At 41.4% G+C, this 16,124-nt stretch overlaps 1 protein-coding gene across 1 annotated transcript in view; it reads right to left on the reverse strand.

The window, feature by feature from the left end:
- Nucleotides 1–7,868: 7,868 nt before the first annotated feature.
- Nucleotides 7,869–16,124, reverse strand: part of LOC128893419 (uncharacterized) — a 32,106-nt gene continuing 23,850 nt past the window's right edge. Inside the window, exon 3 of the mRNA XM_054154327.1 lies at nt 7,869–9,633. Coding sequence (XP_054010302.1) covers nt 9,544–9,633 — 90 coding nt within the window. The 3' untranslated portion in view covers nt 7,869–9,543. The remainder of the gene's footprint in view (nt 9,634–16,124) is intronic.

Consider the following 16,124-nt stretch of genomic DNA (forward strand, 5'->3'; position numbering starts at 1 on the left):
GCGCGTCTAATACACACCGGTCAGTTTATGCTACGTCGAGCTTCCTTCACGGGCTAACCTCTATTTCTCCGCGATTTACAAGGGTCGATGCAAACACACCCGTGTTATGAACGAAAGGTTACGCTCGCCGTGGGATTACACTTTCGCGTGATGGTTCGCGGGTGTCCGCGCGATTCATTATAGAAAAGGACGGAGACGCATATCGTCGGATTGCCATATTGGTCCCGGATTCGTTCCGAAACTCGCCCGAAACTCCGGCTCGTTGCCGAGGTTTAACGAGCAATTGGCAGCCAGTAGGAACGGGCTAAACATCAGGGACGAAGTTGAACTCGGGGAGTCTCTAAGAGTTCGGTCCGGTACGTGAGCACGTCGCCAGAGGGTTGGATCGGCCGCGGAAACAAGATGGGGGCTCGGTCAAGGGGGTTGGTCGGGGCCGAGGGGTGGTCCGCCCGGGTGGGTGGCGGTAGCCAGTGGTCAGCACACTTGGCCGACCCTACTTCGCTAACTAGTTTAATGATATATGTTGAGCTACAAGCGCCTTGATTAATCGTTAACTAATGTTGGACCTCGTAGTGCGCCACCACCACCACTATCGTTGGCCAGCAACACCGTGCCACGTCGACGAGGATGGAAGGGAAGCTACGGCGAGGCGAAGGGAGGAAGAAGGAAGAAGGTCTACGCCACCGCAGTCCTTACCCTCGTCGAATCCACGGGACCCAAAACTCGAACGTGGTCAAACAGAAATCTAATCTCACTCGGCGTATAATCTGGTTTATGACTCCCACCGTTCGAACGGGGTTCGAGAAAAAATCAATTCAAGGAGCCTCTAGACCCCGACGAAAGAAGGGAGTCTCTGGGTCACACGTTCGTGCCATTACAAGGAGGGAGGAAAAGGACTACGGGACCCAAAACTCGAACGTGGTCAAACAGAAATCTAATCTCACTCACAGCGTATAATTTGGTTTATGACTCGACCCCGTTTGAGAAAAAAAAGGATTGAAGGAGTCTCTAGGCCGAAAGAAGGGAGTCTCCGAGTCGCCCGCTCGCAATTTGTCGGAGTGTCCGTCCACCTCAAGGGGATAAGAGACCGCGGGGGTGCGGGGCGTATGGTCGTACGCAAATTTACGTCTCGCGAGAGCCGTCCCGAAACCCCTTCAGCCTTCCTCGAATTGAATTAACTCGGCGTCTTCCCCCGGCTCTATTCCTGAGCTCCGCGCGTGGAACATTGGTCATCCCTAATTCGCTTATGGCCCTCGATCAATTAAGTCGTCGGCCATTCGCGCAAATCCCGATGACCCATCCGCACATCGTCTACTCGTGGCCCAAGACACCGTGTTGCTTTGACCGGAGATATTCGATTCGCTACAACGTCCTCCAGACCGATTGTTGACGAGGTGCTGTTCTTTGATTCTGTGGAGATAAATGGGGGTTGGTTCGCGAAGTAACGACGAAGAGGTCGATTATTTACTTTCTGTTGAATATGGGTTATATTGGTGGGTTTGATTAGAAATGGGTTCAGGGAGAAGTAAGTTGTAAGCCGGACCTAACCTATATTGGTTCAAGAGCAGAGGCATTGGTAAGCATTTTCTTTGAAGAAGAAACGAAGACACTCAAGTAGGACGATACTCACTCTCTCTTCAGGTCTAGTTTATAGTAAAAGACATATCCTTCGTGAGTTATTACTAACTAAACTCAGACCTAACTTACATATATTGCTTCAATAGCAAAGCAATTATGAACCATTTTCTTTGAAGAAGAAAGGAAGACAGTCGAGTATCATGATACTCTCTCTCTCTCTCTTCAGGTCTAGTCTACAATAAAGGACGACTCCTTGATGAGTTATTACTAAATAAATTCATTTCTCATCGGAACAGCCCATATACAGTATATACCCTCTATCGAAAAAATTAGCCTAAATGAAACGATAGCTTGGATCTTGTCAAGTAAATGTTTCATTATGAATGTATATTTGAATAAACTTTACACGTGTATATAATTCAAATGAAAAATTTATTCGGAAACATTAAACCTATAATTTAATTCAGGCTCTTGATTTGAAAGTACGAGTATTTATGAGACTAATTGTAATCAGCAGGAGCAATTACAGAGTACGTTCTTTGAAGACAAAACGAAGGCAGTGGAGTGTAGCAAATATCGCTGTCTTCAGCTCTCTTTCTTCTCAGTACAGGACGAATCCTTCGTGGGTTATTTCTACCTAATCCCGATTTCTAATCAAAACCACCCATGGTAACCCATACTGCTTCAATAGGAGAGCAATTACCAACCATTTTCGTTGAAGACAAAACGAAGACAACCGAGTGGGGGCGATAGGCATCCGAGGAACGCGTCGCAGCGGCCAGGTCGCATTCGATTAATGCGCCAAACGTCGATCATAATGTGGGTCTGGCGAACACGAATATGGCGAACGTATCGCGCGGCTTCGGAGGGCAAGTGCTGCGAAGGGGAGTGCCAGAGAGGGTGGCTCAGGGATGCAAGACACCGTGAAATTACCAGCAGAGTCTCCCATCCCCTTGGGGGTGGCTGGGTGGAACGGACTCTGTCCACTCCGCGCCCTTGGACCACCGTCGAGCCGGGTATTTGTCTTGTCTCCTTGTTTATGAGATTCAACATTGTTATTTGGCACCGCACCGGAGAGTTCTAGGTACCGTGCGGCCGCTAGTTTCCGTCTAGTTTCCCACTTTAAAAGGCTGTGTCGTGGCGCGCGATTGCACCGTGACTTATCCACCGGCTCTTCCTGCCTCACGATTGTCTTTAATCAAGCCGGAGGAAGAGTCTACGCTCGGACATGGAAATTTACCCGCCCACCCACGAGCGAAAAACTCGGAGAACTTTTCTGAACATCTACATAGCCGCGAGAAAGTCGTCGGAAAGATCAGGATGAATCGAGGTAGCAACGCGAATGTAATTGTCCACGGAGTCGTGGAGGTCTCATCGAACACGAAGCAGTGGGTGTAGATGTGGAGAATGGATCTAGGGAAGTTTAGGAATTAGAGTTCTTTATTATAAATTCTAAATAATATAAATTCTCTTCGAAATGTAACGATTTCGAATAATATTTTATGTACAATATCAATGGTCTGGGTTAAATAGATCTGGGTTGAATATATCTTTCTTTACAAAAGTACCAAGTTTTAAAAATTCAAAGTGTTTCTACTTCCTTGTAAATTTATGAATCTTTACAATTATATTTCACTACATAAATAAAATTACACTGAGCACAGAAATTATAATTTATTCAACGAATTCTTTAAATCCAGAAAACAATCGAAGAGTGAAGGAGCGAAAATGTTTTCACGAGACCTAAAATGGAGCAGTCGTAAAATGAAACTTCAGAAGATTGCAATGTCTGATCACACAGCATCCCCTATTTTCCCCAGAAAACCGAGTTTGTAATTAAAAAGTCGTCGTTTTCGTTCTTCGTCCGACATTCAAAGAAACGAGCCACGGGAACTGAAGGCCATTAAGATTGTAATTGAATTTCAAAAAATTTCGGAGTCAGTTGGAAATTTCTGCGAACGTTCCTAGTAATCGATTTCGACTGTAGAAAACAATTTTGAAGGAAACATGGAGAGGTGTATTATTTTACAGATTCGAAAGTTTGATAAAATTTCGTTACTATTTTTACTCCCATAGCCTCAAAATATTCAAATCACTAATCAACAAAATGCGACGAGTACTCAGAAATGCAATTTACAAGCCCTCCTGATAATTAACAATCGGTTAATTACAAAGTCCTTGTTCTGCCTTGAAAAGAGATAGAAAATTCCACTTGGAAATTATCCACGCATTAACACGAAAATGAATTCTAAAAAATCTAAACTCTGAAATGTATAAAGCCAGTCGGCCGTAGTCGAAGAAATTATCATACAGAAAACACGTTTAATCGAGCAGTTTAAATGATTTAATAACGACCGCGCCACCGTGGAATTCAGCGGGCATTATCGTTAGGGCAGGCCGCATTTTCAATTAAATATATCTGCGGCAATCGCGACGCCTTATCGTGAGCGTAATACGTTCTCGATTGCGCGGCGAACATCGAACTGGTTTGGACAATGGTGCCATATACGGCCCAAGCGAATTGCAATCACGTTTCCCGCGGTGCTTAGCATTACTCCTCCCAAGATACTGTTTTAAATCAGTCGAGATAATGTTATCCGGCTTATGTTCCGCCTAATCGTCGAATTATCTCGGCCGCCTCTCGGCTAAGCCCGTGCTCGGGCGAGCTTCTTTTCTGACGCTGGCTATACGCGCCGCTGGAATTAGAATAAACAAAGGAAAGGGCGATAAAAGACGCTCGATACGAGCAAAAAGCTACGTGAACGCGAGACGCTAAAAAATCGGGAAGGATACGGACGAAGAACGCGAGATGTGATTAAAAATGTTCGTGCAACTTTTGATTGGTCTTTTTTTTCTTAAATTTATTGAAAATTCTTCGATGCTTGTGTCATTTTATTAGTAATATTATACTTATTAACATCTTTAGAGGCGATTTTTTCTTGTTACTATCAAATTTTTGTTGTTTTTATTATTGACAGTAATTATAATTATAAAAAACTAAATCTTGTTTAGTTGGTTAATAAATACATTTCATGTTTAACATTTTCTAACGAGAAAAACACACTTTTCTGCATTATTTTACAAAAATATGTGTCACTGATTTTTGGTTTGGGATTTTTGTTTTCATTTCAGACAACTGGAACGTGATGTAAAATTATTATTTTTATCTTTTGAGATGTGCACTGATGAATAAAAAATCATTTACTATTGTACGGCTTGTAGTTATTCTTTTTTCTAATTCCAAAAGGGGTCCACATTGAAGATTCCCACAACTATCCCATAATTGATTGGCCACTCGCTTCACCGGACACATCTGAGAGGGATCGTTGGTTTTAATAAGCATTTTCGAATGGGTTCCCGGTATCTCGTTAAGAAACGATCCTCGGTTAAATACATACTCGCCGACACGACGCTACTCACGGACACACGGCTGACTAATTATACTAAATTAGGTATCCGCGTATAAGTAACTCCGCGGGTAATCCGCGTCGAGTGTCAGAAAGTCATGTAGTCAGAGGCGTAATTATCACACACCGATACGGTACGAGTGGTGATTATGTCCTTCAATGTGCTGTTTGGTCATTGAAAAAAATGCGAAACTGAGTATATGGACTTGTAAAATTGCACGCCTTGGAATGTTCTCGCTGGAGATTGACAAGTAAATCGCGATAGACTGACACGTGAATTAAAGGAGTCTTGTGCACCTGATTTTAGTGTCAAAGTATCTAATGCAGGTAATAATTAGAAATAATGAATTTGAAACAAAATATTTGTTAGTGTGGTTGTTGAAGGAAAGGAAGGTGGACGACGTGTCTGATTGGATCGGCTGCATCTACTAGAAAATAAAGTACACTTACAATAGGGTGTCATAAATTAATAGACAAGAGGCAAAGTATGTTACATTTTAAAAATTTAAATAAAAATTGTTCCTTCGTTGATAAATACATATTCAATGTATGTATAATAATTAAGATTTGGAATGTTTTTTCTGAAGATTGGCAAAGACTGACACGTGATTTAGAGGAATCTTGTGTACCTGATTTTGGTGTAAAAATTTTTGTGACTTTGGTATAATGCAGGTAGTAATTAGGAATAATGAATTTGAAAAAGAATATTGTCAAGTGCGACTATGCGAGGAAAAGGAAAGTTGACTACCTGTCTGACTGGATCGGCGGAATCTACTAGAATATAAAATTCACTTGGGGATAATTGGGTGTCATAAATTAATAGACAAGAGGCAAAGTATGTTACATTTTAAAAATTTAAATAAAAATTGTTCCTTCGTTGATAAATACATATTCAATGTATGTATAATAATAAAGATTTGGAATGTTTTTGCTGAAGATTGGCAAAGACTGACACGTGAATTAAAGGAATCTTGTGCATCTGACTTTGGTGTAAAAGTATCTCATGCAGATAATAATTAGGAATAATAAATTCGAAAAAGAAAGAATATTGTCAAGTGTGGTTGTGAGGGGAAAAGGAAGGTTGACGCGTGTCTGACTAGATCAGCTGAATCTACTAGAACCTTGTTCACTTACAATTGGGTGTCACAGACAAAAGGCAAAGCATGCTACATCCAAAAAATTTAAATAAAAATGATTTTTCGTTGTTCAATACATAATCAATGTATATTTAATAACAAACACTAGTAAACAGAATTTTCCATTAACCATCTGTAGGCCTGTATAACTTTCAGATGACATACTCGTAATACATCAAAGTTCAAATAGTAGTATTTTACCCAAATAATTTGTTCACAATCTGAAGTATACTTTCCAATTATATAATCTCTCTTATAACCCAATAACAATATTGATGCCTCTACCATCAACCTGAAATACCAAACTAATCCCTTGCAAATAATTTGCAGAAGAAAAATTCAGCGCATAGAAAATTAAGTAACTTATTTTCGAAGGGAAAATATTCAACACTGAATTCATACAATGAATTTAACTCCTCCAATTTGATTTCTCTCCTTAGATCCTATACAATTAACCTTCATCGTCTTACCTATCCACCCTCTTAATAAACTACAACTCTCCCCCATGTCACAAAAGAATCGACAGATCGCGAACGTCCTCCCTCGGATCCGGACAGCCCGAAACGCTATCGATGCCAGCGCCGCGCGTTCGTCCGAAATCACGTTATCCGCGGACGCGAACGCGATAATCGTCGATTACGAAAAGAATCGTTCCCCGCCCGGCGGGATGATCCGCGGTCGTCAAGCGTTCGAGATTGAACGGATGACACACACCGTGAGCAAATTTCCGGGATCGGCCCTCGACCGCCGCGACGCGGGACCGTCACCCTCAAAGAGCGTCGGCAATTAATTTTACAAGGGCGAAAAAACGAAGAAAGAGAGAAAAAAGACGAAAGAAAAAGAAAAAAAAAAGCGGATACCGTCCCGTGGCCGAGTAGAGTACGCTTCCTCTGCGACGATGGGTTTTTATCTGCGCTAGTTGTCAGGCCAACGAGTTCTGCCTCGTTGCCTGGCCACTGGCGTATAATGTCCACCGTCAATATAAGCTGTCGGATGCTTTTTCCTAAATTGACAGATTTTCAATTTAATCAAGTTCCAATCTAATGGAAAAATGCCCGATCTATCGAGAGGCGGGGGAGGGGGGGTGGAGGAGGGATGGCGGCGGCGGCGGTGGTGGATGTACGTTCGTCCCGGTACATATAGACACCGCCCGCAAACGGGAAGCCTGAATATGTACGGCAAACGTGGCGCTGTGGAGGGTGAGAAGGGGGGAGGGGGGGGGGGCCAGATTGAAATAATACTTTTATGTTTAATCGCAATCGAGGAGTCCGCTCCAGCGATTGTGTGGAGCCGCACGCCGATCTCCGAGATTAATCTATTGATAAACATTCCATCACTCCCGCGAATAGCAAGCGGGAGAAATAGACGAGCCGTCCGGGCCGATCGGGATATCACCCCCTCCCCCATCCCCTCCCTCCTTCTCTACCCCTCTCCCGCCCCTCTCTCCACGCGCTTTGCGAACCGTTCCTACCTTTCCTCGCTCCCTTTATCTGCCTACGTTTCTCTACCCTTTTATCCACCTGTTCCTTCCCTCCCGCCCTCCCTCCCTCCCTCCTCCTGGTAGGTTTTCGTCGACGTCGTTCTGGCTGCCTTGCTCTCGCGGCGCTCATCGGGGAGCCAGCACACCCCCCGCCGGCCCCCCGGCGGGATCGCCGGGATCGTTTTTTCTTTCTTTTCTATTAGCTGAGTAAACTTTCCGCGAGTGGCAAGTATGATCGCCGCGTCATAAAATCGGAGATTTTCCAATCCGTGAAGCGACGTCCGTCTCGCGATGATTTATGAATTTTAGAGGGGTAGAAGAAATTGATTTCCCAATTAGCGTAAAGACGATCAAGGTTTCGGGGTTTTGGTTATTGCTGGGAGTGTTTGGAATGAATGACAGTGGATTGTGTTGGTTATAAAAGAACGCGAAGGAAGTGATGATCGTTTTTTAACGCGGGAGGAGAAATTGGTTTGTCATCCATCGAGTTAACCCTTTCAGACCTGGCGTTCAGAATTGAGGACGCAAGTAAGACTTGTACAGTACCGACACTATCGTTTAGGGCAAATGTCCTTGTTTGTGCACATGAAGAAAGACCAGTTTCTCGAATTTTCAACATTTTTTTCCATACTAATTTTAGTCCAAGTTAACCCTAAAAATTAAATCAAGTTGGTACGAGAAAAATAAACGATTCAGGTCTAAAAGAGTTAAAATGAATGTTAGGATACGACACTATCATCGTCAAGATATTTATCAGTCAGTCTCATAAATATTCGTACCATGTATGTCTGTTGAAAAAACTTGTTTAAATTAAATGGTAAGCTCGATGTTTCCAAGTGTATATCTGTATAAATACGTTAATGTATATATATTATTCATATACATATTTTCAAAGGAAAATTCATTTGGTAATATCAAATCTATTATTCAATTTAGATAAACTTCTTCAACAAGCATAGAAGGTACGAATATTTATTGGATCAACTGTACATTTATTGAATTACAATAAAGACTGGATAAGTGCAAGAAAATCGGGACCCAAACATTGCATTTATCCAGTCGAGGTTCTTATTCTGTGTTGACTTTAATTTGGTTCGAGTTGAGCGTCAGGCTTAGAAAAGGACAGAGAGTGAAAGAAAAAGAGGTCCGAGGAACAAAAGCAGTCGGCCGAAGCGTATCGGTGAGACAATAGATCGTATTACACTGCTCGCTCGACGAGCATCAAGGTGGAACCCCTCAGTGGTGGGGATAGTCATCTTGCATTTATCCAGTCAATCCTGTATTGCACTTATCCAGACTTTACTGAACATAGGTACCATTTTGTTCTACAAACTTTGCACCTGTTAAGTGATTTGTTTTCAATCATTCCGATATATTCAGACCTATACCACCCACCAAAAATCGTCATGGACTTTCCAGACAAGCCAATAGTATAAGCGCAGCAGTTAATAAAAAACGAAAAACAGCTTAATCCTAGCCTTTTTGGAAGGATTGTCCTAATTTCAAGTAAACTTGACTGCTACGCAATAATTCCCACGCGTCTCTTGCGCCGTATGGAGATCAGGAAACCACCTCGTGATTCTTTTAGAGAATAGTTTACCCACGTGGAATTCCAATAGCTAGAACTCCTCTATTCAGAGATCATAAATTGCCAGACCTTTGAGCGGCGCGTGTTTAACGAGCCCCTCAATGCCATTAGCCGTTTCTTTTTAATTGCGACGGAATAACTTCTCGCGAGAATAATGGATAGTAACGCTAATAAGTACGGGAACACAGAGACGCGGTTCTCCAAGGATCCGTTGTGAGATACACGAGGCCATCGGTGACTAAACGAGGCGAGCGATCGAAGAGACTTTCGAAGAATCGCGTACACGTGACCATGGACAATTAGAAACCATGGAACTCGCCGGGGATCGAACACACGCGTACCGATGGATCGTGTTTATCGTTGGTCGGCTTTTTCACAGACGATGTAAATACTTTGCTGCGGCTGTAATTGGTTGTCGATCCCTGAAGCATCGTGAAATTCATCCTGTCAACGAATGAAATGGACAAATTACCAAGGGACTCCGACAAGAGTATACATTTAAAGAGTCGTAATTTTTTTTCTCCTTATGTTTCGAATCGTTATTAAGATGTTAATTGTTAACTGTATGTATTTCCTGACAGCTATGATTTAATATTGACACTTTGTGGCAGTCATAACTACAGTGACTCGTATTAATATTCGGATACTACAGTACTTTATTCGTTATTACAATCTACATCTGAAATCAGAAATGTTTTTTATTTAACATACAGTCAATTCCGGAAGTATGTGTTTCTAAATAAATAATTCATTATAAGCATATCTTATTTTATCTTACTATTATATAAGGAGACAGTGTTTAATTGTATGTACACGAAAATTTCAAAAACTACTTAATCAATTGATACCAAATTTTAACAGTAGCTTCATTACTTTCTCTAGAGTATCATGCGCGTAAAAAAACGTTAGAATATGTTGAACGCTGAGCCTATACCTACTACTCCTTAACTACCGCTCCCAACCGCTAGGTGGCTGCGCGCGTCCAACGCCTACCCGCAAGAGAACTCGCGAAGTTTGCACGATATATACAAGTCCGTTTCATCCGGTGAATCGTCTCGAAAACAAAACAACAAAAAATATTGTATATTCCTCAGTTCTATAACATCACATTACAATAACATGAGTATATGAATAAAACTTGCACGTATATAGATTTATAAAAAACAATTCATTTGTTAACATAAAATCTGCCATTTAATTTAGACAAATTTCTCCGTTAGACACAGATAGTACGAATATTTATTGGACTGACTGTCGCCTATTCATTCTGGTGTAAAATTCATCCACTACTAAAAAAATGAGCCAGAAAGCGAGTAAAATTGAAAACTCTTTTAAATTTACTAATTCTCCCAAGAGTCTTCATCTATGATGTCTTCATCTTCCATCATACCTGAAACATCACTTTCAAACCAATTATCCCAGCATCCTCCCCTTCGGCGTTCAGCAAACTCCTTCACCCCGAAATCGCAAGAAGGCGCGCTACTCTAAAACTGCTCTAAATCGGCTAGTGCAACTGTCATCCAATTTCTAGCCACTCGTTAGCTACTCAACAAGCGCGCGCGTTGAACGACCCTAGACCACCGTGCAGCGTGCGTCAACACGTAACACGTCGAGTGCATTCGACGATTCGCAAGAACTGCGGCAATCGGCTGCGCGTCGATACGTATCGTCGAATCAGAGTCGGTTAAACAGCGGACAGATGCATCGTCACGACTGTTCAGGCGATCCTCCAAGCGATCTCGAACGGGATTTGGCAGAAAACCATCGGTAGCGTATATGTTGGCCCACTCAACGGTTTTAGTAGTCGACGCAAAATTCTTGGGTCGCGTTCGATGGATCGATAGGACAGGAGGACCTTAAGGCGCACCACCTTGACGGCCACCGGCCTGGACCGTAAATGCATCTGTCGCGAAAGTGATTGAAGGCAAACGAGGGGTGCCTGCGCAGCAAATCGGCTGACTTCGCGTTCGGATCTCATTACCTCGGCGGTTCATTTCACCGAGTCAATCGGGTTTCGATCGAATTTCACAATTACTGCGATAGCTGCTGCGCAGAGGGCCAAGACTGCGGCTTGCGGATTCGGTGATTCCGCGGGAATCCTCCCCGCCCTCACCTTCTCACTGTTGCAGGCTCTTTATCACCTGGCGAGGTAACGAGACACTGGATTACTTTTATCGAGGAGGTAATTTGTTGGGATGCTGCTTTAGGTAATTGACAGGTATTTTTAGAATTGGATGAATCGAAGAGAATTGTAATCCAAAGAAAATAGATGTAATTTAGAGGCCTTGGGACGAATATAAATATTAATGAAGTTGTATAATCAGTTAGAATACTAAATTATTTATTTTGAAGAGGGACGGTGAAACAGACTTAGAACAGAATGAATCAAAGAGAAACATAATGCAAAGAAAATAGACATAATTTAGAGGCTTTGGGATGAATATTAACATTAATTATATTGTATATCAGTTGGAATACTAAATTATTTATTTTGAAGAGCGACGATGAGAAATCTCGGTTGTTGCGTTTCAAATAAACTTGTATTTCATTCAATATAGCAAATAAAAATTGTAGTGTCCGACACTTTGATCTCAAACCGTAAGAAATTCTGTCATCTCAGCATCCAAGCTCGATTATTTATTTTGAAGAACAACGATGAGAAATCTCGATCTGTGACCTCAGCATCCAACCTCGACGAACCTTCCTAACTAGATTTAGACAGTGAATTTTGTATTTTGAAGGACCGCGTAGGGAGAAATTCTGTGAAGAAACCCGAAACGATCGACATTTAAAACGTCGACGGTGCGAAAAAGCCCAGCCAGGTGAAAGAACTCTAAGCAGCTTTGACATGTTAATACGTATAAATAAGGAGATCGTCGCCGGCTATTTCATATTTCATCGAGCCTCACCCTCCGACGCGGAAACGCCCAGACGACATTATTATGTATGCTGTACCCTGTTAAGCAGAGGCATTTCTTTTTGCGCCAGGGCTGGGCACGATACATCCTAGTTCTTTTGCGCGTAAATTGCATGCTCCCTCCTCAGACCCTGGCCGAGAGCGGGCATTAAGTCCATGCGTGGAGTCCAGAGGATGGATCCTGTGTTTGCTGAGGGGATAATAGTGTAATGGATGGACAGGAACGCCGGAGCTAACGGATGAGACTGCTGTTTTCGAGACTCTAGTCTCAGGCTGCCGCCTCGGTCCTCCTCTAGTGCACTATTACTCCCTTTTGTCGGCTAATTGGCATCATTGTTGTGCATTGTTCAACCGCCAATTGTACGTTTTTGATGCACGAATCAACAGCTGTCCGAGGAAAAGTGCCTTTGTCGTGCTTTAATAATACACCCGGCCACGTGAATGCGACAACGATTAGGATTACGGGCGACATTAACTGGCCACGCTGGTCACTGTATCGACCTATTTCGTTCTATTATTTCGCGAAATTGCCACCTCGGTACGCTGGACCGATCTGGGACTTTCACCAATGCGGAATGGACGCGAGGTTCTGCGGTTGAAAAGGCGGCCTGTCGAAATATCTACTGGACGAGACTTTGAATCTACATTTTTAGGCGATTTGATACACTGGAATTATATTTGTTTACTCCTATTTGTAGCATGATTCACAATCTTCGATTCCAATCGACGATTCCAAATAAATTGTTCATTATAAATATATACACGAATGCTTTGCATGTGTATATATTTATGATAAAACATTGATTTAAAAACACCAAACCTGTCATTTAATTCAGACAAATTAAATTTGTCCATCAATACACTGTGTCGAATATTTGAATCCTCGCGAGCTGAATTATTGAATTTCTATTAATTAAAGATATCAACCTATGCTACCAATTATATTTGTTTATTTCTAAAATTTGTAGCGTGATTCATAATTTTTTTTTACTACTTTATTTAGGGTCATATCAACCACGAGGTTATTGATTACAATTCAATTATAATTTATTTAACATGTTGTAGTTTATTAATATCTTGAATAATTTAATGAATTCGTTTCTGTTCTTTAGGATTAACTAAAGCCTCGCGAGTTGAATTATTGAATTTTTATTAATTAAAGACATCAACCTATGGTACCAATTATATTTGTTTATTTCTAGAATTTGTAGCACGATTCACAATTTTGTTTGTTCACTGATCAAATACAGTCAATCAAATAAGTATTCGTAACCTCCATGTCTATTGAAGAAATTTGTATAAATTATATGTATAATAGATTTGATGTTACCTAATAAATCTTTTTCTATAAATATATATATATATATATAATACATACGTGTAACATTTATTAATGTATGTATGCCTACGGTTATAATGAATTATTCACTTGGAAACATTAAACCTATAATTGTAGTCATACAAATGTTTTCGATAGACATGTAGGGTACTAATATTTATGGGACTGACTGTATGTAAATCCTCGAAAGCTAAATTATTGAATTTCTATTAATTAAAGACTACAACCTATGGTGTACTGAATATTTTTCGTCCACAATAATCTTAAAATTCAAGAAACACCCTATAAAATTATAATTGTATCTATTAACCCTTTAACCTACAACAACGTGTGAGACTCCTGTCACACAATTCGAGTCGAACCTGAAAACCACGAGTCACACACGTGTCGTACGAAAACGCACAAGGAATTTTATACCTGATTACAGTCCATACAGTAAATCGTAGGGCAAAGGGTTAAACCCAGACCCAAACAAAAAGAATCAGCTCCCTCGCAAATAATAATAAAAAGAAAGACTCTCGATAAACGATCGCGAGTGCCCTTTACAAATTGACGCATCAATCCTAGCACGCAGACGACACCGAGCCATGATTAACGCGATTAGGCCCCCGCCGACAATCTCCCTAATAATTCCTGCTTTACGATCTGAACGAAAGATTCCGCGTGTATCAGAACCGCCATAAATATTAATTCCGCCCCGTTACACGCGAGTAACGTCGTTCCGAGCGGGCAAAACGAGATCTGGAACAGTTGGTAGCCGTGTACCAGCCTGTCTAGCTTTCGCAGTCTGGCCTCGCAATAAACAATTATTATACGTGATAAATAAGAGTCCGGCTGGGGAAAGAGAGATCTAAAGTGATCCTGATCCGTTCATCTTCCGATACGGATTACGAATTGATAAATGATCGACGCTCAGGTTTTTCCATGGGGGCGGATTGTAAACTGTGATTAGACTTTGCTCCGTCGATGGAACGCGGAAGTATCTCGCGCTTAGGCAAATGTCGCGGCAGAGGAGTCGGTGGCAACCCGTTAGAAACTTTGACATTCTATCCAACAGGATTTTCCCACGGGCAACCGATCGCCTAACGGGAGCAGTCTTTTCCGTCAGTTTCTAGTAATAACCCAGCAAACCGTTTCGAGCGCCTAATGCGCCAACGGACATGTACCAAGTATGGAGATTAGATTGCCACAACGGCCACTCACGTGTTCGCGATAACGCCTTTGTCTCTTTTTCTAACCGCGAGACCGCTGATACCGAGCGGTAGAAAGCGACTCGGGCCGCGTGATTTACGGCCGGGCATGATTTTCCGCCTAAATCGTGTCCGATCGCGCGACCGATTCGTAAGTTGCGAAACACCGCGTGGAAATTCCAAATGGGAAATTCGTGTTCTTGCGTCTACATTATCATTTCTCGTTAGGATTTTGAAATGCGAGCAAGCTCGTACTGGGTCGCTAAATTCTTTTTGGCGGGAGGTGACGTGTGGGAAATGAAATCGTGCCTTCGGAGGAATGCAAACGTGGAGCAATTTCAGAAGGGTGAATATAGGAAATTTAGAGCACTGTGTTTATTATAATTCGATGTTTAGTGGGGTTTTATATTCGTTTTACTTTTATGTTAATGCGCTTGTATTTATATTTATGGAATTCGTGGTAAGTTCTTTTTGATGTACTTGTTAAATAAGTAAGTGAAGGGATGATTCGTAATTGTAGTTTATTTTACTAGTTTTTTTATGTTCATTAAAATTTTATAGTAACACTTTTATTTATTCATATAATTTCAGATAAGAACTTGTAATTTTTAATGTACTCTTTAAATAAGTTACTGCAGACATGCAACTTCGAAGGCATGGTTCTTAATTGTACTGGTTCTCTATACAGTATATTAAATTCATGGGATTTTTTAATGACAAAAAATCACCATGAAAATAACCACCACACATAATTAGAAATATTAAAATAGTACCTAACAGCAAAATTAAAAATACTTGTGCTTTTCAATGTTCTTGTTAAATAAGTAATTGAAGAAACGTAATTCTGAAGGTATGGTTCATAATTATACTTGTTCCTTATACAATATATTAAATTTATTTGACTTTTTAATGACTAAAGAACGCCATGAATCACTACACATCCTTAGAAATATTAAAATAGCACCTGACAGCAAAATCCAAAACAGCAAAAATGAACAAAATCATTCTAATATATTCTAATAATTCTAATATATTCTTCCACCCTTCCACAATATTTCAAAAAATTCTCCAATTTTTAAATTCGTCTTTTTCCTAACTTTATTGTCTATAATAACGTGCGAGCGCCGGGACATCTCGAGGCGCAAGATTTTCCGTCGGAATCGCGACGTTGCGTTGCGCAATCGTGGCAGAAAGAATGAGCGGTTGTCCGTTGACCCCATCCATCCACATGGAAGTCGTTCGAGACGCTTTGTTTTGTACGTTAATCGTATACAGGTCAGAGAGACCATTGGCCGATTTAGGTTGGGACGCGGCGCGGCAGCTACTTAAGCAGACAATTGGTTGTCATTGACACACAAAACCGTTGGTAACGAGCGCGACGATCGCCTCGACGAAGAGGCTTTCTTATTAATCATCAGGGACGAATCGCGTCCACGGATCCAGCGGCGGATCCTTCGTCTATAATCTCGCGCCATGCCTAATGAGGATC

Source organism: Hylaeus anthracinus, unplaced genomic scaffold, assembly GCF_026225885.1.
Source record: "Hylaeus anthracinus isolate JK02 unplaced genomic scaffold, UHH_iyHylAnth1.0_haploid 27477, whole genome shotgun sequence".
NCBI lineage: Eukaryota > Metazoa > Arthropoda > Insecta > Hymenoptera > Colletidae > Hylaeus > Hylaeus anthracinus.